The 26472-nt window shown below is 40.7% G+C and overlaps 1 protein-coding gene across 1 annotated transcript in view; it reads left to right on the forward strand.

Annotated features, from left to right (window-relative positions):
* The first annotated feature begins 9045 nt into the window (after nt 1-9045).
* LOC116272737 (dmX-like protein 2) overlaps nt 9046-26472 on the forward strand; it is a 127968-nt gene continuing 110541 nt past the window's right edge. The window contains exon 1 of the mRNA XM_031661509.1: nt 9046-9360. Within this exon, the coding sequence (XP_031517369.1) occupies nt 9274-9360 (87 nt within the window). The 5' untranslated portion in view covers nt 9046-9273. The remainder of the gene's footprint in view (nt 9361-26472) is intronic.

Here is a 26472-nt window from a genome sequence, read left to right on the forward strand (position 1 = left end):
TTTGTGTCTGGCTTCCTTTATTGAGCATAAATGTTTTCAAGGTCATCCACATTATGGCATATGTCAGTACTTCATTCCTCACTATCAGTAATATTCTATTGTATGTAGATAGCACAATTTATCCATTCATAGGTTGGTGGATAGTTTTTTCTTTTTATAATCTTCTTTTTGAAAAATGCAATAAAAACCTTAATCTATCCTGAACATTTTTCATAATCTTGCTTCATATGTAGAAGGGTTAATGGTCACAGGAATATGCCTATACAAATATGCTTGCAGTATATAGAACTAGATTAAAAGGAGAGTCAATTGATAACATCAGGTTTTTTTGGTTAACACCTGACCCATGTAGGCGCACCCACATGCAGGGAAATACAAACCACCACCACCACCACACAACAACAAAAAACAAACACTGGACCCAGACCCTCTGGCACATGCTTGTTTCTGCTGCCCCCAGATACAAATTCTTTCCTGCAGGCAGGGATGCCATCTCTTCACCATGAGGAAGTGCTGATTCCTCTCCCCTCTCACTTCCCTTTAGGGTTGTGGTGTTGGGAGGCTCAGTTCCCTGACCATCCTGGCCCACCCCTAAGAGTACTGTGCAATACTTGGTGATTTCAACACCACAATGCCTGATGGTTAGCTTGACTGATTTTTCTCTCAGCAACCAGAACAACACAAGTTCATTTTGCTCTCTAAGTCTAGCACGAAATGAACTTGTTTCTCTCTCTCTTTAAAACTGTATTTTGCTCAAGTACCACGCCAGCAAAATTAATTCATTTCTCCAGATGCACAAAAATGGTCTGTTGATTACCTAGCAGACCATGCCTGATTTAGTAACTAACTTCAACTTTTGTTCAGTCCTTATCCTTTATCTCAATACTATTGGCCTTCTCTCCCCACAACTACCATCTGCCCTCTCGACAGGATGTAGTATTTTGTTTTTGGAGGCCTTGGAAAGGTATGTAAGTTCTAAAATATTTGTGACATTTTCACTAAATTTACATAATGTACCCCAATACAGTTAATAACTACTTGGCTTAATTAACATTTCTTGAGTTCCTATTATGTTCCAGGTACTTTGCCAGGCTTCAGCAAATACACACACACACACACACACACACACACACACACACACACACAGAGAGAGCTAAAAGAATAAGCAACACCTCTAACAGAGACACAAAACATAGTGGCTTAAATAATATAGAAGTTTATTTCTCGCTGTTGTAAAAATCCAGATGGAGAAGCCCAAGGCTGGTGAGAAGGCTCCATAGTTGCCTGGAAATTCAGTGACAAGTGACAAGCTTCCAGTTTTTTTTCTCTTTTTTTTCTTTTTTTTTTTCAGTATCTCATTCTGTTGCTCAGGCTGGATGTAGTGCAGTGGTGCAATTTCAGCTCACTGCAACCTCCACCTCTGCGGTTCCAGCAAAACTCCCACCTTGGCCTCCAGAGTAGCTGGGAAGACAGGCATGCACCACCATGCCCAACTAATTTTTGTATTTTTTGTAGAGACAGGGTTTCACCTTGTTGCCCAGGCTGGTCTGGGAGTCCTGAGCTCAAATGATCTACCCACCTCAGCTTCCGAAGTGCTGGGATTACACGTGTGAGCAACCGAACCCGGCAGCTTCCAGTTTTCTAATCTACCATTCCTAGGGTTGAACCCTTATCTTCATGCTCCAAAATGGAGCTTCAGTGATCTCATCTATGTTCTAGGAAAACAGGATGGAGGAAGGAAGGATGAAGGCATCAAGGGTATGACAACTACCTTTTAAGGAAAATTTCCAGAAACTACTGTACTTCTGCTTTGATCAACATCTAATTGATCACAACTTAGCCATATAACCAAGTGGCAACAAGGTAGACTGGGAAATGTATTCTTTATTCCAGGCATCTATTTCCCAGCTAAAAACTGAGGGTCCTGATGAGGAGAAAACAGATAATAGGTAAGGCAATCAGAAATTGTCAACATCAAGACACAGTCCCTGCCCTCTAGGCAGAAAAGGTAAGAGAATACTGTTAGCATATAACAAAGGAATCTAATTCACACTGTGCAAAGTTTTCCGGAAATGAGGGTGCCCAAACTGAATTTTTAGGGAAGAGTAGTAGTGAGATAGGCAAAGAGTGTGGTGGTCGTAACGATTTTTTTTTTTTTTTTGAGAGAGTTTTCGCTCTTGTTGCCCAGGCTGGAGTACAGTAGTGAGATCTCAGCTCACTGCAACCTTTGCCTCCCGAGTTCAAGCAAAGTCTCCCAAGTAGCTGGGACTACAGGTGCACGCCACCACGCCTGACTAATTTTTTTTTTTTTTTTTTTGTATTTTTAGTAGAGATGGGGTTTCACCATGTTGGCCAGGCTGGTCTCGAACTCCTGACCTCAGGTGATCTGCCCACCTTGGCCTCCCAAAGTGCTGGGATTACAGGTATGAGCCACGGCACCCGACCAAATGATAATAGTGAGGGAGTTTCTGGAAAGGGAAATTAGCCAGTGGCCAGAGGCTTGAAAGGAATTACTGTATATTAGTGTGGTTGTACTCTACATTTAGAGGTCAGGAATGTTGAAAGATGAAGTTGAAAAGATAAGCAAGGGTGAATACTTTTTGTGTCTGGTCTAATCTATATAATTATTCATGTAACAAAATGTTTAAAAAAAGTAGTTACCCCTTAAGGTCTTGTTAAATGAGTTTCTAAAAGTGCTAATCAGTGATCATTAAGGAAATAAATTATATACATACAGCATATTACTTTTCACAGTACAATCATAAATAGTTACCTGCAAAGATATGAACCAATCTTCTCTATACTCCTTCTAAATGGTCAGTGTTCTCAGAGTCTAGCAACAAAATAATCTAACTAGATGAAAACTTACCATATTCACTTGCTTATAAGATGCATAAAGATTCACCTTTGCCCCAGAGAAAGGTATTTAAAAATTGCCCCATGTCCAATGCACTTACATTAGAGATAAAAAGCCAAATGCATAATGAATGAGAAATAGCTAAGAGTCTGAGTTATAGTCACCAAGAAAACAATAACTTAACACTACCTCTAGCAGAGAAAGACAGCAGATACGTAAGTTTTTTTTTTTCATCCTATAAGTGGCATGCTTACCTAAAGCAAAAGCAAATATAATGAATCAGAGGCCACAGAGATGGTCAAAGCTAGAGTCTGAGGCTGTGATACAGATTTTTTTTTGCAAAGATGGCTGATAACTTCTTCTATACACATTTTCAATGTGACTTTTCTGTTCTTCCCATTGAAAGGTGGATTTTATTTCCCTAGTTCTTGAATCTGTGCTGGCTCTGTGACTTGTTTTGACCAAGGAATATGATAGAAGTGACTCTGACCTTCAAGGCTAGGCATGAGACTGCCGTGTACAAAAGTCAGTCTAGTCTATGGAGGACAAGATGCCACATAAAGGGGAACTGACACACCCCAGACAACAACTAGCATCAACTGATAGACATGAGGCCATCTTGGACCGTCTACCACAGGTGAACTTTCAGTTCACTGCAGTTCTATAAGTGAAATCAGCAGAAGAACTTCCCAACCAATTTACAGAACATACGAAATAATAATAATTGTTGTTTTAAGCCACTATGTTTCAGAGTGGTTTGTTAAAGTGATAACTGATATAGGTTTACATCTATGATATTTTAGATTAAAATGCATCATTGCTATAGTTTATGACTGAAAAGCAATAAAGGTATTGCTACAACTTCAATTTCAGACTTTCACACAATATACTGCAAAATGAACTGGTAACAGAAAGTCGGGGCTTCCATTGCTATACAACTGAAGAAACCAGCAGCTTAAAGTGTTAGACAACCCTAGGAAAACTGTAAGGTCCCCACAACTAGAAGAAATATTTTTTAAAAATGGATATTAGATCCTCAAACAAATGGAATCACTTGAGAAATTTAATATTTAAATTATGTAGATAGCTCAACAAGAACTAATAACAGATATATCAAAGATCAACATTATGATACTGTAGATTTATGAGTAGAAATTCCAGTTACCTCTGTAGGTAAGAGTAATAATGACACAAATCATGTCCCTTGACTCTTGAAGATGAAGTCCTTGAGTTCCACGGTGTAGTGGATAACCTACAAAATGGCTGCTCACGATTCTCCCTTCCTGGCACTCACTTTCTTGGGAAATAGTCTCCCACAGTAAGTTATAGCTGGCCTTTACACCCAATAAAATATGGTGGAAATGATGGTGTGTGACTTCCAAGGCTAGGTTATAAAAGACATTGCAGTTTCTACCTTGGTCTCTTTCTTGGATCACTTGCTGTTGGAGAAGCCAGCTGCGTGTCTTGAGGACACTCGCCCAGCACTGTGGAGAGGAACACATAGGAACTAAGGCCTTCATCTGCCTGTTAGGATCAACTTGCTAGCCATGAGAGCCTGCCATCTTGGAAGCAGGGCCTTTAGCTTCAGTCAAGACTTCAGATGACTGTATCTCTGGCTGATATTTCTTTTTTAGATAGCTTAATTGAAAGTATAATTTAATTACCATAAAATTCACTAATTTCAAGTATACAATTCAGTGATTTCTAGTAATTTTACAGAACTGCCCCATCATGACCACAATCTAATTTTAGAATATTTATATCATGCCAAAAAGAAACCTCATATCCATTAGCAGTCACTCTCACTTCTACCTTCTGCCCCAGGCAACCATTAACCTATTTTCTGTGACTGTAGACTTGTCTTTTCAGAAAATTTCATACAAATGATTTCATACAAATGAATTATGTGGTCTTATGTGTCCAGCCTTTATTTAGCATGTAGCTGACATTTTGATTGCCATATCATGAAAGACTCTGAACCAGAACTTTCCTGCTAAGCTACTACTAAATTATTGATTCACAGAAACTGTGAGATAAAGAGTCTCTATTGTTATTTTTAGGTAATAAATTTTGGGGTAATTTTGGGGTAATTTATTGCACAGTAATTGATAACTAGTACACATAGGTATGTGATACTGCTGGGAAACTAAGTCCCACATTTGATGGCACACATTCAATGGGCCATTAAACCCAACCCAAAGGTACTATTAAGAGTTGTGTTGGGATCTCAAATCCAAGCAAAAAGAAAAAAAAGAGTTGTAGACATAAGAAATTATATCTTACAATTCGATTAGCATATTTTGTTAATGATACACAATTGCTACTTTTTCTAATTTTTAAAAGAAAGCAGTTTCCAAAATTAGAAGAATTTCCAATTTGTTTTTAGGTCCATGAAAAAATTTGGATGAACAAGGAAGAGATGAAATTGTGGAGAGTCAAAAGTGTGGTCTAGCTGCCCTGGTGGGCTACCAAGGAAACTTGCCATATTAGTCTGGAGTGAGTTTTGATTGATCAGAGTGGACAATAAAAGGCTCAGTTGTAATTCCGGGAGACTTAATTAGCCATTTGCAACCTTCAGATAAGGCTATCAAGAATCCATTTAAAGGATTAATGAGGGAAGAGAACAGGTGGATACAGGCTTCAGATTTTGAGTTTGATACCGAGAGGAAGAAAGAGGCTCACAACGTCACAACTGTGAATGGGCCAAAACTCCATGGAATGCTGTAAAACAAGAGCCAAATGTGAAATGGTTTAAATAATGTGAATTAGTAACACTCTTGGAAACCTGCGTACAATTGTACAATTTGTTGTTTGATGATAGTTTTGACTTGGTTTCTAATGCTGCTAAGGTCAAAGATTAAGAGATTCATTTAGAATCCAGTAGTAACAATGGTTATCAGGCTTTAAAAATGAATTTGAGGGTAAAGATAAAAACTTTATGACACTTAGAAACAGCCTTCACTTCCTATGTGGCCATAATTCTCAAAACTAGCTTCTATAACACATATTTAATTTTTTTCTCCTGCAATTTAATATATATGAACATTTGGTAACATATTTGCCTTTTTTCTATGTATGAATATAACATTGGAATTTCTTCAAATTTATTACTTTAAGAGTTGTTCCAGTTTTTTTACTGAAATATTTGTTTACATGAATTAAACCTTCATGTAAAGTTTAAATATATTGTACTAACTTCTTGCTTTATACACAATTTTACTGCTACATGCTGTGTTTGCATGTACAGTATAGGAATTTTCTCAGATGTATTTGATACTGTGACATGTTTTTTAGTTGCTAGTACCAACTTAAATCTCCAATATTTGCCTCCATGGTTCATTTTTCTTTGTTTTGTTGTCTGCTATAATATTGTCGGTGTATTTCTTTTTAGCTATGTAGCTGAGTATCTTTATTCATGGTCAGTAGTATATAATTAAATATGCAGAGTCAGTAATTTCCTAGAACTCAGTATAATGAATATAGAATACTGTATTTATACGAACATGTAATACCTCCCTCTATAAAACCACTATAATATCATTTGAACACTTTTACAAATAATGAAAGGTACTTTTTTACCCCGTAACATTTTCTCGCAAAACTGGGTGCTCTTATTTACATTCCCATCTTATATGTCAGCTTATTTGTATCATAATTCAGGTACTGGAGAAACAGGGAAAATCAGATACAGATCCTGACTTGAAAGATCTAAGGCTCTGCTAGAGGAAACAGACATACAAACAATACTTACATTGCTTTGAGACATGTGATATGGTGTTTTACAGTGAAGGAAGCCTCAAAGTGTTTGGGGTGGTCAAGGAGGGTTTTACTGAATAGGTGCCTTGAGCTAACCTGCTGTTTGTCAGGTTAACAAGGGGAGGTAGGGCATTCCAGATAGAGCAAAGATCATGAATAAAGGAAGGAAGCATAAAAGAACACAGTATACTCTGGAAACAGCATTAGCTCAGTGGGGCTGGAACCTAAGGGCATGTGAGATAAGACAGGAAGATAAGGCAGAAGCCAGATTGGATGGGATTCTCAGCCAAGCTAAGGAGTTTGAACTTCAACCTACATGGAGTGGGGAGTTACTACAGGATTTTAAGCAGAGGAATTTTTCCTTTAAAAAGGATTCTCTGAACCTGTGGGTTGGCAGGCACCTGAAGTTCCAGCTACTCAGGAGGCTGAGGCTGGAGAATTAAGTATAGTCTGGGCAACAATGGGAGATGCCTCTTTTTTATTTTTTTAAAGATGTCTCTCTTTTTTAAAAAGTATTTTAAAAAGGTTTTGCTGGCTGCAGTGTGGTGGATGGATTGGAGAGGCAAGAGGTGGAAGACAGTTTAACCATTTAGAAGGCTATGAGGGCAGTCAAATGAGAAATAATGTTTGGAATGAAGGTAATGGCAGTGGAGATGATGAGGGACATGAATTTGGGATATCAAAAAGGAATCCTTGGATATGGCGCGGGGGGGGGGGGGGGGGGGGAAGGGGGGGGAAGGGAGGGAGAGGGATGGCAGGGGAGGGAGGAGGAGGGAGAGAGAGAGTGGGGGAGGGAGATAGTGGGGGAGGGAGAGACAGTGGGCGGGGAGAGGGGGTAGAGAGAGAGAGAGAATGCCCTAGGTCATTAAGAATTATTTTTCATACCTCCTGCAACTTTACTGAAAAGATTACCAAGGACTGACAGATCTTTGCCTCCAATCTTCCCCACCCTTCCTTTTATGTTTCAAAGTGCTACAAAGTCATCTCCCCGAAGCAGCTCTGATTATATAAACTTTTGCTCAGAAACATCTGATATACCCCCACTGCATGCAGAGTGAAATCTGGGCTTCTTGGCGCATTCAAGACTCTCTCCATAACATGTTTTGGTAGGCCAAGAGATGGACCACTTGGATACCTTGATCTCTTGCTAAGTATTATTTACTTTCCCCACCCTATAAATCATCTGTCTCAAACATTAATCTTTGTACCTCCAACACTCCCCCCTCCATTTTCTGTACCGTATTTGCAGCATTTCTTGTCTATCTCAGCCTGTCAAAATTAAACTCAGCGTTTATGTCAGGTTATGTCTCCATAACGCCTTATCCAGGCCCTTAGTCAACATCCTTCTTCCTCTTCTGCGGTGCATAGACTTTTATATCTCAATCACAACACTTTTGGCGTTCTGCCTGGTTTTACACAGTTGTGTCCTGGTGTCCCCTGCTGCCTTACCCTGTGACTTAAGCATAGTATGGGTTAAAAATTTGCCATGAATTGGCCTGCAGCAGGGATCTGATCCTTGTTATCAACCACTCAACGTTTATCAGACAGTATGGAAAATCAGGCGATTCTTCTAATTCATGAAATTACCCATGAAAAAAAGTCTAAAGGAGTCACCCGTCTCTAAGGGGGCTTTTTGCTGTCTAGAATAACCGTGACAAAAAGTGGGAGCAAAATAATTAGCTGTCAGGGGAGTACGGCTTCTCTAAATAGTTGCAAGATGCCTAAATTGTTTATGTAAAATAAATTATCTTATGTACTGCACTTTCGAAAAGACCGAGGAGATCTAAGATATCTCCAAGTGGAAATTCCTGGTGACGGGTGTCCTTCTTCTGAGGTCAACTGCACTGACCATTGCACATTGTATTCTGGACTAGGTTCAACACAGCAAAACAGGCTCGTGGCTCGTCCCCGGCGTCCAACTGCTGCGTGGCCCCGTGCGACCTACACCCCACTCCGCCCCCGCCCGCGACCCCGTCCCCGTCCCCGGCCCCACCCCCGCCCCCGCCCCGCCCCCCGTCCCCGCCCCCGCCCCCCGTCCTCCGTCCCTCGTCCTCCGTCCTCCGTCCGCAGCGGCTGCAGCCCTGGAGGCTCCAAGGGAACTCCCGCACGTCTGCGCGCGCAATGCCGGGACCGAGGGTCGGCGCGGCGCGCGCAATTGCCTTGGAAACCACGGCGCGCGCACGCGCAAACGCGGGGCGTGGGGAAAAAGACTGAACTGAGAGCTTTGCCGCGGGAGGGGGGGCTCTACCTCCCGTCGACCGTCGCTCCCCCGCGGTGGGCGCGTGCGCCGGCCCGCTCCCTCGGGCGGAGCGTCCCTTGCTGCACGCTCCCAGCTCGCGCGTTCCCCCTCGTGCCCTCCCCCGCCTCACACGCACCCTTGCCCTCCTCCCGCATTTGTGCGCCGGTGCAGCAGGCAGTGGGAACATCCGGGCATTTACGCAGCTGAGCGGCGACCCGGGCGGCGGCGGCGGTCGAGGAGCTCCCTCATGGCAGGGACGAGGCGGAGGGAAGGCGAAAGCGGGGCGAGGAGTTAAGCCGGAGCCTCCGCGGGGCGGGTTTCCGAGGGAGGCACAGAGGGAAGCGGCTCTCGCGGCCGGAGGAGGGCCGGGCGCGGGGCTCGTCGCCCCTCTCGCGCATTCTGTACAGCCCGGGCTCCGGAGATGCATCTGCATCAGGTCCTCACTGGGGCTGTCAACCCTGGAGACAACTGCTACTCCGTGGGCAGCGTCGGGGATGTCCCCTTCACGGTGAGCGGCGGCCGGGAGCCCGAGGGGAAGATACCAGGATCCAGACGCGGGGGCAGGGACCACCTGTCCAGGGCGCACGCCTCCTCAGGAGGCTGTGAGGTGTTGGTGGGCCCCACCCGTGGCCCCTTTGCAGCCTTGGGGTTTAGTTCCCCGTGGGACCGTGGGTCCTGCGTCTGGTGTAGGAAATCACCCCTTAGGGGAAAGGCTTAGGAATCCACCGCACTCTCCACCCCCAGCAAAAGGGCCCGAGGTGGCTGAACTAGAAGGTTCCTCCTAGGGCAGCCCTTGGGTCTGCGGTGGAGGAAGGTGGTGGGGTCGCTGAAACCCCAGAGCGTCCGTTTCTCACCTGCTTTCGGCGTGGAGGCGAAGAGACTTGGTGTTGGTTTCGGAACGTGGAGGCGAAGAGACTTGGTGTTGGTCTCGGAGCGTGGAGGCGATGCTGCGCCTTGGCTCCCCCTGCCCGCTGTGTTAGGGCAGCTTGGAGCTGCTGGAGTCTGTGGCTTTAAGCCTAACCCTGTGTATCTCCTGATAATGCAGGATCTTAATTCCAAGAAGAAGATAAAAATTCATCCTCTGCGGCCGAAAGATTTAGCATGAAAGGGTTAGAGTGACAGTGACTTGGAGAGCTGTCTCATTTATCAGGAGGTCGTAGTTTGGTAACCCTCCTAGATAATACTTTAATCTGTAAGGTAGCCCTTTTTTTTTTTTTTTTTTTAAATATAGTAAGGCAATGTGAAAAATTTACGACAGTGCTTGTTTGTTAGAGAAAAGTGTATGTATACATAACGTTTTAGAATCTCCTTAAAAGCTGGATGAAATAGACATGTTTCTCAAGGAGATTGGACTCATCAGTCCTTTTTGAAAATGGAAATGTTCAAACCAAGCCCTGGAGCTTTGTTTACTCACAGTCTCCCATAGATTAATATGAGTTCTTTTTTAAAGAATGAAATTTATACGTGGTCTTCCTTAAAAGGAACTGTAGGCAGCCAGACGTTTATTAAATACATTTTGTTATTGATAACCGTTCTTCTTGATAAAATTGGAAATAGCATAATGGTATGCTTTTTAGACAAGGAAAACCCTTTGATCTGATGTCTGCTTTCCAACAGTGTTTTTAAAACTGCAGAAAATAAAGCTTCAGCAAAACTGCAGAATCATTATGTAGCAGTGCATTCTGGAACAATTTATTTTTTTGACGTTTTGTGATACATTAACCCCAGAAGATTGCTTTTTAGCCACTTTAATTTTTTAGTGTAATCAACTTGGCCTAGCTCCAGTTTAGAACAAGCCCTTTAAAAATAGGGTTTGCCTGCTTTATATTGTTACGCCTATCACTATCACTGGTGTGTCATCTGTGTTTTATGTACATATGACTTAAAAGATCCATATAGAACTGAGCTTGGTCTTCAAGTGTGTGGAGAATCTTTTGGGGATAGAGAGAAGAAATTTCCCTGTTCCCCAGTAGTGCAGATAGGAAGTTCCCCAGGGTTAGAAAGTGGGCCTCTTTCATCAAGAAACAAAGCTGGAATCTTTGGTTATAGGTATTTTCCTGCTAGAATGGTGGTGGTAGTTTTCTGCTTCCATCTGAAGTGGAGTGCTGTTTCACTGCAGGTCTAGTATGTAGAACTAAATAAACGGGTTCAGATGCAGCCTGGAAAAACCTGTGTAAGAACTGTTAGTGCTGCGCAGGTGTGGTTATGCTGTAGGCCACTTGTGACCAGATGCTTAGAGTCATTTTCAAATCTTTTTGCACCTCCCTAATTCAACCTTTCACAAAGTCTAGTTGACTCTCTGCACTCTCTACCAGATTTACTCCTTTTCATGTCCTTAACCACCACCTTATTTTACAGTCTTATTTGTATTAATATGAAAGCTTTCAAAACAATTTTCTGACACTCATGTCTGATAACTTCTTCATCCTCCACACCGCTGCTAGGATAATTTTCTTCAAGTATCATTTTACCATATCACTCTTGGCTTAAGAATGTGTAGTTGTTTCTAATAGCTGTGTTACGAAATACAAACTTGTCAAATATTCTCCATCTTTGACTTTATATTTAATTATATGTACTCCTCACTTTGGCCCCTCTGTTACATACTGATCTTCTTACTCTAACCTGCATTTTTATGTTGCAACAAGACAGTCCTTTTGGTCTTCCAAATTCGACTCAAAATTTACCTGGTTTAGGATGCCTGCCTGTGACACTGTTATTTTGGTCTTTTGACAAATGCAAATACAAACCCATTTTGCACACCACCTCATTTTAATACCTTAGTTTTGAGTGTACTGATCCAGTTATAATTTTGTCATGAACTGGAGATGACCTCTTGGGCTTTGTGAAAAACAGATTGGCAAAAAAAAAAAAAAAAAAAAAAAGAACAAGCTGTTTTCAAGCACTGTACAATCAACTAACAAATACCTGAATTCCTATATTTGTATAGTAAAAAGAAAAAGCAAGCTCCTCTTCATGGAGCATGTCACTTGATTTTAGAGCAATCAGATGAAGAAGCTTTAGTTCTGGATCAGATGATTAAAAGGGCGACCAGCCAGGACTTGGAATGAAGGTCTTGTGACTTCTCATCGTGTGGGCTTTTCTTTGTAGTATTTCCTTCTTAATATCAGAGTGCCTGCTTTGGAGAGGGCGTGTAGGTGCGTAGGTGGGTTAGTGGATGGATGGAAGGCCTCCCAGCCAGACACAGTGTAGAATACTGTCTTGCAACTAACTGATGGTTCTTAGCAGATGTTGTGTTTCATGGTAACCTGAGAACCTTTTCAAAATACAATACATACTTTATTTCAGAATCTAAAATTGATACATCTTTGAAGAATAGAATTGTTCTAAAAGGATTTTGAGTTTATAACATTGTAATAATTGAAAGAAATGGTGTGTTACATATTTTCCTGTGCATGGTGGGTGGTGTGATTGGTTGGCTGTGAATGACTGCTTGATGTCATGATGTCCCAGTTTGTGCAATATTGACATGGTAGTGCAGTCTATAGTAGACAATCTCAGCTGATGTCTGTGGTTTTAGTGGTATCATGTAAGCTGTGATGCTTTTCACTTGTGTTTAGGCAGCATACAGCTGTTTTCTTAAACATTCAATTGTGATTTCGTAAATGTAGCTGTAGATACCACATTTTAAAACATCACCTTTTGAACAATTTTGTTCTTTTCAGTGTAAGGTCTAGGTTTTGGAAACGTTATCCTGCAATGAGTCAAATCTCTGGTAGTTCAACCTGTGTATGTGCTTTATTATACTTTATTTTGCCTTTAAGACATTTCTAACTACCCTTCAGTGAATGTTTTGAGGGTTTATGCAACAGATATTGTAAATTTCTCATTATTTATGTTACTACTTTTCTGAAAGATAGTCCTTGGCTATTTTTAAACTTTACTGCACATATTAAAATATTAATTGAAATAATGATCATACATGATGATTTTCAAATTAAAAATTCATTTGGCCTTAAGGTTTGCAGACTATTTTCAGATGTGGGCAGTGGCTATTATTCTAGTCTGACATGATTTCAACACATTGATGAACATTTACAAAAATTAGTAAGTCATTTGCACTCTTACGGCATTTATAATATACTGGCAGAGATTAAAATGATTTGTATAATTATAACATAAGGCAGATGGAAGAGATTGTAGTTGGGAAAACAAGAAGAGGTTTTATGGAAGATTAAGGTTTGGAAAGATAAGAACAGAAGCAAAGGAATGGCATAATACGAAGGATAAATTATTGAGTGACTGTTGTCTTTGCAAAAGTTACTTTTTAACCACAGGACTTCTTCATTAAATAATAGACACTCTTAGAATGTGGAAAAAATATAATTTTCAAACATTACCTGTAGCTTTTCAGGAAAATATACCTGGTATTCTGACATTCGATTTTTTTTTAATTAAAGTACCAACAAAAGGTTGGAAATAAATGGAAAACCATTGATTTAAAAATTAGAAGATAATGTTGTATAACCTCTTTTATGGCATTTAGATATGTCTTAACTCTATTGTAGAATAACATTTCAGTCCTAGAGTTATGGCAACACTAAACCTTAAAATTATTCAACCAGTTTATACATTTAGCAAATGTCGAACACATAGGTGTGCTAAGCTTTGTGGGTATTAAAAAAAAAAAAAAAAGAATTACAAGACATAGTCTTGATTTCAGGGAGTTTACTGAAGAAGTGTAGGATCCTGGTAATCTAATAGGAGAGTAAAAGACATGTACCTAATAACCACAGTAGGCCAGCTGTGCAATATTGCCAGCATTTAAGTGGGAATTCAGGAAGACTAAGAGATAACTTTTGGCCAGGGGAATCAAGGAGCTGGTTAGAAACATGCTTCTGTACTGGCTGGTTATTAATGTGTCAACCTGTGCTGAGAGGAAAGGGAAAGACAGAAGTCAAGAATTTAGAATGGACTTGTTTTCTAAGAGAAATTGGCCTTTTTGCTTGGCGTGTAGCTTCTTGTTTATTTAAATGGATACATTTAAAACCTTGTGGGCTTGGGCTTCATGTCAGCCAGTACGTGAATATAGGGTTATATAAGTTCTTATATACCTGTGTAGCTTGTTAATTAGCCTTCCTGCTTGTAGCAAGAAGACTCCTAGCAACTACTGAGAAACTCTGGTAAGGTTCTGAATAATATCTTCCCCAAAAATAGAAGGTCAGATACCAACTACTTGTATGGTGTTGTCTAAATCACTTAAATATGTTTAGGTCTTTGATCTGTAAAAGAAGTTCTTAAAGATATTCTTTAAGTATTTAGACCACGAATGACAATTATATGGACTTCTCTAGAGATTTTCAGGGGCTAAAAGAGAAAATGGACTAGAAACATAAAGTGGTTGTGTTGAAGTTGTAGGTCTGGAGTCTTTATTGTATATTGCTTCTCACTTGCATTTACAAGACTTTATCAGACCTCACAGTCAGGGAGTCTAACCTCCTTTCTGGCTCAGTAGATAGGCCATTCAGAGCATTTATGAAGTAGTGGGTCTAGGAATGAGTCTTTGGGCTTACAGCTGAGGAGGAGCCTCTTGATTAGGTTTTGGTCCTTGGCACCTGACAGATAATAATTGCCTGTGAGGAGGAGCCTCTTGATTAGGTTTTGGGCCTTGGCACCTGACAGATAATAATTGCCTGTGAGGAGGAGCCTCTTGATTAGGTTTTGGGCCTTGGCACCTGACAGATAATAATTGCCTGTGACTGCCATAGTACAGTATTGGGTGGGAGATGGGGCCAGTGTGATAGTGTTTAGGTTCTTCTTTCGCAGCTTTCCTTTTCCCATGCAATGCCTTTATTCTTTTAGTTTCTGTTCTTAGGATTTGGGGGATTTAAAAGACTACTTTAGAAATTATAATCAGATTATCTTAACTTGGATCTCAGTAAATTTTTAGAACAAATCAGAGTCTCAGTATTTAATTATCTGAAAGAGCACAGGATGTTGGTAACAACCATAATGGCACAGTGGAAAAACAAGTCATGCCTGACCAATTTAATTTCCTTCTATGAAAGCAAGGCAGTATTTAAAATGGGATAGTAATATAGAATATCTGAAATTCAGATTTAGTCAGACTTCTCTAGCTTGTCAGTTTTTTATTTTTATTATTATTTTTTGAGATGTAGTCTCACTCTGTCACCCAGGCTGGAGTTCAGTGGCGCAGTCTCTGCTCACCACAACCTCCGTCTCCTGGATTCAAGCGATTCTCCTGCCTCAGCCTCCTGAGTAACTGGGATTACAGGCGCGTGCCACCATGCTAGGCTAATTTTAGTATTTTTAGTAGAGATGGGATTTCACCATGTTGGCCAGGCTGTCTTGAACTCTTGACCTCGAGTAAACCTCCTGCCTTAGCCTCCAAAGATGTTGGGATTACAGGCATGAGCCACTGCACCCGGCCATTTGTCAGTAATTTTTAAAAACAAATTTGGAAGCCAAATATTTTAGTAGAAGTTTTAGGGTTTTCAATCTTTTCGAGTTTGTAGAATCCTTTTGCATTATATTAGTGCTCTGAAACCCTGATCCATGATGTCACTTGGTATTGAGGGACCAAGTACAATTTAACAAAGGTGGCATGACTGTATTCACTCTCTCTTAAAGAGTAAGCTATGATGCTTTTCACTTGTGTTTAGGCAGCATACAGCTCTTTTCTTAAACGTTCAATTGTGATTTCGTAAATGTAGCTGTAGATACCACATTTAAAAACATAACCTTTTGAACAATTTTGTTCTTTTCAGTGTAAGATCTAGGTTTTGGAAATGTTATCCTGCAATGAGTCAAATCTCTGGTAGTTCAAAGAGATGATCATGTAATCCTGGAACTTGATGTAAATATGAAACCAGTTGCCTGCACTTCTTATTTTTTTGTGTGTGGGTTTTTGTTTTCTTAAATTTCTTTTTTTGTTTGTTTGCCTGCAAGTTTTATTCTCAAATCTTCTCATTTCATGATTCCTGAGGCTTCCTTTAATGCTGTCTACCCCTAGTCCTGAACACCTAAAAAATGTAATGGTTATCTTAACTCTTTCTTTTTTTTTTTTTTTTGAGACAGAGTCTCGCTCTGTTGCCCAGGCGGGAGTGCAGTGGCACAATCTCAGCTCACTACGAGCTCCGCCTCCCGGGTTCACGCCATTCTCTTGCCTCAGCCTCCTGAGTAGCTGGGACTACAGGTGCCCGTCACCACGCCCGGCTAATTTTTTGTATTTTTAGTAGAGATGGGGTTTCACCGTGTTAGCCAGGATGGTCTTGATCTCCTGACCTTGTGATCTGCCCGCCTCGGACTCCCAAAGTGCTGGGATTACAGGCGTGAGCCACCGTGCCCGGCCTATCTTATCTCTTTCAGATACAGAAAATAGAGTTAGGCCCCTCTAAATATTATACATGGTAATATGGTGGGAGTGATTTTAAGGGAATACATAATACCCTCTTAGATGGATTATCATTGGAGAGACGTTCCTTTCGGTCCATTTTCTTCTAAAAACTGAGCCTTCTTGGGTGTAATAACATTTAATTTAATTCAGACTAAATTGTTTTATTTCTGTGATTTTAGGAGAAACCCATTGGTTCATACTAAATCAGTAGAGTTTTCTTGTGATTTTAGGAGAAACTCAAAAAGTCGTAAGTGCGTTTTGCAGGTAAGCATAGATGAACACAAAAAACTCAAAAATTCTGGCTTAGACTCATTTCACAGATATATGTAGCTCATATGTTAGCTGTAGTTCAAAAACAAAATTGCATACATTTTCTTAGGAGTAATGATTTTGGTTTTGTGCCAGCAACTTCTTCATATCATCTCTGGCCTCGAGTGCATCCACACTTAAGAGGATCTAATCAGCAGGAGGTAATCATATTATCATCATGTACCTTTCCCATAATAACTCCCATCATTCCTTTTATGTGGATGAATAACCAGTGTTTTCAGCAAAGGCCACTTCCTCCATTTATGTTCTAAATTGGGTGTGATTTTGTACCCCAGGAGACATTTGGCAGTGTCTGGAGACATTTTTGATTGCTGTAACTGGAGATGGGGAATTGGTACTGCCATCTAGTGAGGAGAGGCCAGAGATTTTGATAAAACGTCCTACAGTGCACAGGATAGCCCTCCACAATGAAGAGTTACCCAGCCCAAAATGTCAGTAGTACTGAAAGTTGTGAGAAACCCTGATTTGTACCTTATGGTTCGCATCTCTCTTTCCTACTTAAGTGCATGATTCTAGCAGTTTCTCCCTTCTCTCTTATAAAAATGCTTTTTCTGCTCTACTGAAACACTTTCTTCATTTAGCCTTCTTAGTTTTCTCCTACCATGCTTAATTGCTTCTTGTCAGCCTGATTCCAGATTTGTATACTCAGCTGTTTCTTTGACATCTCCTCCTTGAAGGTCTAATAGCTATCACATTTTCCTCTTCCAGTCTTCCCTAAATCAATAAATGGCAACTCCACTTTTTTTTAGTTCCCTTGTAGTCTACCTTTTCTCTTCCATTTATGTCCTATATCTAATGTTGGCAAATTCTATTGGTTATACCTTCAAAATGCATCCAGAATCTGACTACTACTTATCATCTCTACTGCTGCCACCTTGGTGCAAGACAGCATCATTTTTTCCCCTGGATTATGGCAGTTGAATCTTAAATGGTCTTCCTGCCTTTTCTGCCTCTAGTCTATCCTCCTTCAGTTTATTTTCAACATAGTAGCTAGAATGCTCCTGTTAAAATACAAATAAAATCTTTTTAGTCCCTTCTTCCAAACATGGCTTTTTCTTCTTCCACTCAGAGTAAAAACCTGAGTGCCTGCAATGCCCTTTATTGCTGTTTCTTTAGCACCTGAAACAGAAGGTGGTACAAAAAAGTACTCAATAAATTAGTAAGTGGAAAGGATACTTAGTGTAATACACACATTCTTACAGTAAAAACTGATCTTTTCATAAGGCTATTTTTTATAATACTTCTTGATATAGGTCAGTGGCATTAAGTCATATTTAGAAAAATCAATTTTATAGGATGAAGGCAGAGAGCTTTGATACAATATAGGTGTAAAGCTGTGCTGGTCTGGTTTAATCCAAGGATATATATTAATGTATCAAGAGGAATTGACAGGCTGTTCTAAAATTTTCCTCAGTGATACTTTTGAAAGACTTAAATATATAATGAATTAGAGGTTAGCCTGACAAATACCTGAAGTGTAGAGATTCTGTATTTTAAGAGTTTAATATGTTGTATTAATCTGCTAGGGCTGCCATAACAAAATAACAGACTGGGTAGCTTAAACAACAGAATTTTTTTTTCCTCACAGTTCTGGAGTTTGGAAGTTCAAGATCTGCGTGTCAGCAGATTTGGTTTCTCTGGAGGACTTTCTCCTTGTCTTGTACATTGCCCCCTTCTTGCTGTGTCCTCATATGGCCTTTCTTCTGTGCACATGCACTCCTGGTGTCTTTTTCTCTTAGGGACACTAGTCTTATAGGGCCCCACCCTTAAGGCCTCATTTAACCTTATATTACCTCTTTAAAGGCCTTACCTCTAAGTACAGTCACGTTGGTAGGTAGAGTTTCAAGCTGTGAATTTTGGGGGCACACAGTGTAGTCCACAACACGTTTTAACAATCGGCTGAGCTGGTCCTGGAATTGAAAATTGAGGAGCCTAACAAAGACATGATTGAGGTGGCCGCCCTACTTGGTGGTAATCTCAACTCAACCAAAGGAGTACTCGTGGATAGAAGCAAGATTCTGTTAAGAAATTTTAAGAATATGCTAATATGGACAAATGGGACATTCAAACATGGCTGTGATAATTTTATGCTGGAAAATTTTATATAGATATAATTAAAAGCACAGTTTGACCATTAAAAGCAAAAAGCAAATAAAAACCACAAAGAATTCAGATTTTTTTGGTTTAAAAAATTAATGTAATATCTGCATTGTAAAAGAATTATAATTCCAACAGCGTTGAAATATAGAAAGTAAAACTGAAAGTTTCCAGTCCCCAGAAGAATTAGTATAACTTACTGGTTATCCTTTATACAAAAAATATTTTGGTGCCTGGGCATTGTACATACAAGATAAACTAGCTATTAAAGTGTACTGTTGTACAAGAGGGCTTGGTAGGCCGGGCGCGGTGGCTCACGCCTGTAATCCCAGCACTTTGGGAGGCCGAGACGGGCGGATCACGAGGTCAGGAGATCGAGACCATCCTGGCTAACACGGTGAAACCCCGTCTCTACTAAAAAATACAAAAAACTAGCCGGGCGAGGTGGCGGGCGCCTGTAGTCCCAGCTACTCGGGAGGCTGAGGCAGGAGAATGGCGGGAACCCGGGAGGCGGAGCTTGCAGTGAGCTGAGATCCGGCCACTGCACTCCAGCCTGGGCGACAGAGCGAGACTCCGTCTCAAAAAAAAAAAAAAAAAAAAAGAGGGCTTGGTGTATGTTGGTATTAGCTATAAATTAGTTAAATTGGGGATCATGTACTAACGTGATGATTTTGACTATGGAATAATTGAACTGTAGCCGTTCTTCCTGGCAGTGTTAAATAGTGCTATCTCTGTGTGGTTGGTATATAGAAAACAAGGCAATTTTTGAAAGTAGTAAGATTAATATTTATCTTGTATGTTAAATTGGTACATGAAATCAAATCTGCTTTACAAATTAAATCTAGTTTAGTATCTTCATTTTGTGCCTGGAATTGGTTCCTGCCGATGGGTTCGTGGTCTCGCTGACTTCAAGAATGGAGCTGCGTACCTTTGCAGTGAGTGTTACAGCTTTTAAAGATGGCACAGACCCAAAGAGTGAGCGGTAGCAAGGTTTATTGTGAAAAGCTACAGGGCAGAGCTTCCACAGCGTGGAAGGGGACCTGAGTGGGTTGCCACTGCTGGCTGGGGTGGCCAGCTTTTATTCCCTTATTTGTCCCTTCCCGTTCGGTTTCCGTCCTATCAGAATGCCCTTTTTTCAGTCCTCCCTGTGATTGACTACTTTTAGGATCCTGCTGATTGGTGCGTTTTACAGAGCACTGATTGGTGCATTTTACAATCTTCTTGTAAGATGGAAAAGTTCTCCAAGTCCCCACTTGACCCAGGAAGTCCAGCTGGCTTCACCTCTCAATTTTATAGATGAGGATACTAATACTCTTGAGAAATTAAATCATTTAATGAAGGCCACCTAGTTAGTACCGTGGCAGAATTAAGACTGGAACCCAAAGCTCCTAGTTCTCTTCCCCCCACCCCAGCAAAATGTAAAAAGTAACACATGCCCTTGCAGATAATTTGAAAAATCCTGAAGAAAGAGAAAATAATTTATAATGGCACAACCCAGAGATAACCCCACTTAACATTTTGGTAAGTTGGACTGAGGCCTCATGGAGGAAGCTCGTATTATTACTGATTTGAGAATGTTTACCTGTAATTTTTTTTGTTGAATGATTTTTGGATAGTTATTTTTCTAATAATTTATTTTGTGTAGGTTTTCAAATTTATGAGTATAAAGTTGTTCACAGCAGCCTTTGAATATCTTCTTAGGTTTGCAGCATTTCTGTTGCTTCTTTTCTCATTACTGCCATTGGTTATTTGTGCCTCTCCCTTTTTCTTCAACAGAGGTTTATCAAATTTATTAATCTTTTTTAAAGAACCCACTTTAGCTTTACCATTTCTCTCTGTTATATACTTATTTTCTATTTTATTAATGTTTTTCTTAATTTGTTATTTCCTTTCTTCCATATTAATTTTGCTGTTTTTCTCCTACCTTGTTGAGCTAAATGCTTAGCTCATTTTTGACTTTCTCCCTAATAGATGAATTTAGAATATAAGTTTTCCTCCAAGATCTGCATTCTCTGCATTCTATAAAGCTGTTTTTAAAACCGTGAACTCATAAGTAATTTGGAAGTAAATTTCTGAATATCTGGTACTTTTAAAGTTACAAATATGGTTACTAATTTCTAGCGTAGCTGTATTGTGTGCAAATGGCATGCGGTGTGTACTAATAATCTTTTTAAGTTTATTGAAATTTCAGTTGGTCAGTTTTTATAAGTTTTTTTTTTTTTTTTTTTTGAGACGGAGCCTCGCTCTGTCGCCCAGGCTGGAGTGCAGTGGCGCGATCTCGGCTCACTGCAAGCTCCGCCTCCTGGAGACCATTCTCCTGCCTCAGCCTCCCCAGTAGCTGGGACTACAGTCACACGCCACCATGCCCGGCTAATTTTTTGTATTTTTAGTAGAGATGGGGTTTCACCGTGTTAGCCAGGGTGGTCTCAATCTCCTGACCTCATTATGCACCTGCCTCATCCTCCCAAAGTGCTGGGATTACAGGCGTGAGCCACCGTACCCGGCGTTTATAAGTGTTTCGTATGTGCTTAAAGAAAATGTGTCCTCTTCAATTGTTGGACAGAGTTTTATATATTTTAGGTCAAGCTTGTTCATCATGTTGTTTAAATCTCCTAAAACGTTACCACTTTTCTGTCTGCTTATTCATTTTGCCGAGAGATGTGTTAAAATCTACTATAAATATGCATTTATTCCTGTCTTGTAGTTTTGTTAATTTTGTTTTATTTATCTGTGCTTACAAGTTTAAAATTATTACATCTTCTTGGTGAATTGATCTGTTGGTCATTAGGAAGTAACCCTTTTTGATTTCTGACAATGCTTTCTGCAGTGTACTTTCTCTGGCATTAATATAGTTTTATTAGCTTCCTTTGGTTGGCATTTGTACAGTCTATCTTTTTACTTTCAACTTTTCTGCATAGTTATGTTTCAGATCTTTCTTCCAAATATAGTGATGCATTGATTAACAATGGAGATGCATTCAATATATTGCTAGGCAGTTTCATCGTTGTGCAAATATCATAAAGTGTACTTACACAAACCTAGATGGTTTTTTTTTTTTTTTTTTTTTTTAAAGACCGAGTTTCACTCTTGTCTCCCAGGCTGGAGTGCAGTGGCACAATCTCTGCTCACTGAAACCTCCGTCTCCCGGGTTCAAGTGATTTTCCTGCCTCGGCCTCCCGAGTAGCTGGAGTTACAGGCATGTGCCATCACGCCTGGCTAATTTTTGTATTTTTAGTAGATGTGGGGTTTCACCATATTGGCCAGGCTCGTCTCGAACTCCTGACCTCAGGTGATCCATCCTCCTTGGCCTCCCAAAGTGCAGGATTACAGGTGTGAGCCACCACACCTGGCCACAAACCTAGCTAGTATATCCTAGAACATACCTAGGCTATATGGCATAGCCTGTTGCTCCCAGGTTACAAAGCTGTATAGCCTGTTGCTGTACTGAATAAGGTAGCCAGTTGTAACACAGTGGTATTTGTGTATCTAAACATATCTAAATGTAGAAAAGGTACAGTGAAAATATGGCAACATAATCTTATGGGACCACCCTCATATGTGTGGTCCATTGTAGACCGGATCCGTTGTAGACTGGAATGTTAATGTGGCACATGACTATAAAACATAGTTGGATTTTGGCCGGGCGCGGTGGCTCAAGCCTGTAATCCCAGCACTTTGGGAGGCCGAGACGGGCGGATCACGAGGTCAGGAGATCGAGACCATCCTGGCTAACATGGTGAAACCCCGTCTCTACTAAAAAATACAAAAAACTAGCCGGGCGAGGTGGCGGCGCCTGTAGTCCCAGCTACTCGGGAGGCTGAGGCAGGAGAATAGCGTAAACCTGGGAGGCGGAGCTTGCAGTGAGCTGAGATCTGGCCACTGCACTCCAGTCTGGGTGACAGAGCGCGACTCCGTCTCAAAAACAACAACAACAACAAAACCCAAAAAAAACCATAGTTGGATTTTTAAAAATACAGCCTGACAATTTCTGTGTTAACTAGAACTTTCAGTTCATTTATGCTTGATGTAATTACTGGCATGTTTGTGTTTAAATTCGCAATCTTACTATGTGCTTTTTGTTTGTTCCTTTTGTTCTTTGCTCCCCTTTTTCTCCTTTCTTGTGTCTTTTGAAATGAATTTTCTTTTTCATTCAGTTTTTTTCCCTGTAGTCCTAAAACTCCATATTCTGTTTTCATTCTTTTGCTAGTTACTCTAGAAATTACAGCATGCATTCTTAACTTATTTCTCTTATTGAAGCCTTATGAGGGTTTACATTCCTTCTAGACAATTCAAGAACCTTTTGTACTGCTTTTTAATTCCATTCCTGCTTATAATATACCCTTCTATGGTAAGCCTATTTTTATAACCCTGGAAGACATTATTATTTTACACAGTCAATGCTTATTTAGATTTACCCATATGTTACTTTGCTCTTCGTTTCTTCCTTCTCTGACATTCCATTTGAGATCATTTTCCTTCTTCCTGGAGAATCTCCATTAGAATTTCCTTTGGTGTGAATCTGTTGGTGTTGTAATGTTGTCTTTTGTTTGTCTAAAAAAGCCTTTTTTTCATTCTTTTTAAAACTTTTAGTTTCAGGGGTATGTGTGCAGGTTTATTATACAGGTAAGTTGTGTGTTGCTTGGTTTGGTGTACAGATTATTTTGTCACCCAGGTAATAAGTATAGTTCCTGATAGGTAGTTTTTTGATCCTCTCCCTCTTCCCTCCCTCCACTCTTCAGTAGGCCCTGGTGTCTGTTTTTCCCTTCTTTGTGTCCATGTGTACTCAGTGTTTAGCTTCCACTTATAAATGAGAATATGTGGTATTTGGTTTTCTGTTTCTGCCTTAGTTTACTTAGAATAATGGCCTCCAACTACATCCGTGTTGTTGCAAAGGACATGATCTCATTTTTTTTATGACTGCATAGTATTTCATGGCATATGTGTACCACATTTTCTTTATCGAGTCTACGATTGATGAGCATCTGGGTTGATTCCCTGTCTTTGCAATTGTGAATAGTGCTGCAGTGGACATATGCATGCGTGTGTCTTCATGGTGCAACAATTTATATTCCTTTGGGCATATACCCAGTAATGGGGTTGATGGGTTGAATGGTAGTTCTGTTTTTATTTTGTTTCATTCTTTTTTTTTTTTTTTTTGAGACTGAGTCTTGCTCTGTTGCCCAGGCTGGAGCATAGTGGCATGATCTTGGCTCGCTGCAACCTCCGCCTGCTGGGTTCACATGGTTCTCCTGCCTCAGCCTCCCAAGTAGCTGGCATTAGAGGTGCACACCACCACGTCTGGCTAATTTTTGTATTTTTAGGAGAGAATGGTTTCACCATGTTGGCCAGGCTGGTTTTGAACTCCTGACCTCAAGCAATCTGCCCACCTCAGCCTCCAAAAGTGCTGGGATTACAGGTGGGAGCCCAGCCTATTTTGTTTCATTCTTTTTTTTTTTTTTTTGAGACGGAGTCTTGCTCTGTCACCCAGGCTGGAGTGCAGTGGCCAGATCTCAGCTCACTGCAAGCTCCGCCTCCCGGGTTCACGCCATTCTCCTGCCTCAGCCTCCCGAGTAGCTGGGACTACAGGCGCCCGCCACCTCGCCCGGCTAGTTTTTTTGTATTTTTAGTAGAGACGGGGTTTCACCGTGTTAGCCAGGATGGTCTCGATCTCCTGACCTCGTGATCCGCCCGTCTCGGCCTCCCAAAGTGCTGGGATTACAGGCTTGAGCCACCGCGCCCGGCCTTTTTGTTTCATTCTTGAAAGGCCGTTTTGCTGTCTTTTAGCAGTTAGACAGGTAGATAGAGCATGGCAGTGTTTTCCTTTCAGCACCTTGAGAATTATAGTCTTCTGGCCTTTACTGTTTCTGTTGAGATGTAAACTGCTAATTTACTGTTGGTTCTTTGAAAGTTGTATTTTTTTCTCTTAGCTGCCTTTGTGATATTTTCCTTTGTGTTTCTGAAGTTTTGCTATGTTTTGTCTGTGTATACATTTAAAAAATCTGGGCGTTTTCAAATCTGTACATTAATATCTTTTATCATTTATTGAAAAATTTCATCTGTTATTTCTTCAAATATTGCCTCTGCCCTGATTGACCTTATAAAACAAATAAATATGTTTTAGACTTTCTGACTTTATTTCTATGTCTAATAGTTTTTGCCATGTTTTCTATCTTTTTATTTTTATTTTTTTGAGGCAGAGTCTCGCTCTGTCGCCCAGAGTGACTCCGTTACCCAGGAGTGCAGTGGAATTGTCTCAGCTTACTGCAACCTCCACCTCCCAGGTTCAAGTGATTCTCTTGTCTCAACCTCCTGAGTAGCTGGGATTAGAGGCATCCATCACCATGCCCGGCTAATTTTTGTATTTTTAGTAGGGACAGGGTTTCCCCATGTTGGCCAGGCTGGTCTCGATCTCTGACCTCAGGTGATCTGCCTGCCTCTGCCTCCCAAAGTGCTGGGATTACAGGCATGAGCCACTGCGCCTGGCCCCATGTTTTCTATCTTTTTATCCTTTTGTGCAACATTCTAGATTTTTTTTTCTAATCAATTTGCAAATCATATATTCAACCATGTCTAATTTTCTGTTAAAGCCATCCTTAAATTATTAGTTTTGGGTTATACTGGTTCTTTCATGAGGTCTTCTTTCCTTGTGTGATAGATATTGTTGACTATGTGTATTTGAAAAATGACTTTTAGAAATAACCTAAGACCCAAGATGGTGGTATCTTACCCAAAAGGGAATTTTAATTTAATTAGGTGACATGTCTTGGGGATTTTACTGGTTAGGGATGACATTAATTCAAGCCCAAGGCTTGAAATTTTCTAAACCATCCAAGTGATACAAAGACAGGTGCGAATCTCTACAAGTGGCTGGGCGCCGTGGCTCACACCTTTAATCCCAGCACTTTGGGAGGCTGTGGTGGGTGGATTACCTGAGTTCAGGAGTTCGAGACCAGCCTGGCCAACTGGTGAAACCCCGTCTCTACTAAAAATACAAAATTAGCTGGGCATAGTGGTGCACGCCTGTCGTCCCAGCTACTCGGAGGCTGAGGCAGAAGAATCGCTTGAACCCGGGAGGCAGAGGTTGCAGTGAGCTGAGATTGCTCCACTGTACTCCATCCTGGGTAACAAGAACAAAACTCCATCTCACACCCACACCCACACCCACACCCACACCCACACACACACACAAAATCTCTGTAAGTGTTGGTTTAAGTCTCTCATGTTATGTAGATTAATCTTCAAGATTTCAGTTCAAAGTGTTGGGTAGTTTATTGGAGTCCCATCTTTTGTCAGATGGAGCACTTTCATTTTTGTTCCTCTAGATCCAAGAGACCATCAAAATACAGTTCAGTTTTACCCTCACTCTTTTAGATTAGCAATGCTGTTAGGACAAATTGGCATTCAGTGCTGAGCACAGCCTTATGTTCTCCTTTTCTCTTAGATTTTGGCCCACTAATTTCGCACAGTATTTTTTTTTTTTTTTTAGCTCTTTCAGTGTTTTTAAATCTATGTTCATTAAGAATATTAATCTGTATGGGCCGGGCCAGGTAGCTTACGCCTGTAATCCCAGCAGTTTGGAAGGCCGAAGCAGGCAGATCACTTGAAGTCAGGAGTTCGAGACCAGCCTGGCCAACACGGTGAAATCCTATCTCTACTAAAAATACAAAATTTAACTGGACATGGTGGCACACGCCTGTAGTCCCAGCTACTTGGGAGGTTGTGGCACTAGAATCACTTGAACCTAGGAGGTGGAGGTTGCAATGAGCTGAGATGATGCCACTGTACTCTAGCCTGAGTGACAGAGTGAGACTGTTT

Source organism: Papio anubis, unplaced genomic scaffold (assembly GCF_008728515.1).
Source record: "Papio anubis isolate 15944 unplaced genomic scaffold, Panubis1.0 scaffold178, whole genome shotgun sequence".
In the NCBI taxonomy this organism is placed as follows: domain Eukaryota; kingdom Metazoa; phylum Chordata; class Mammalia; order Primates; family Cercopithecidae; genus Papio; species Papio anubis.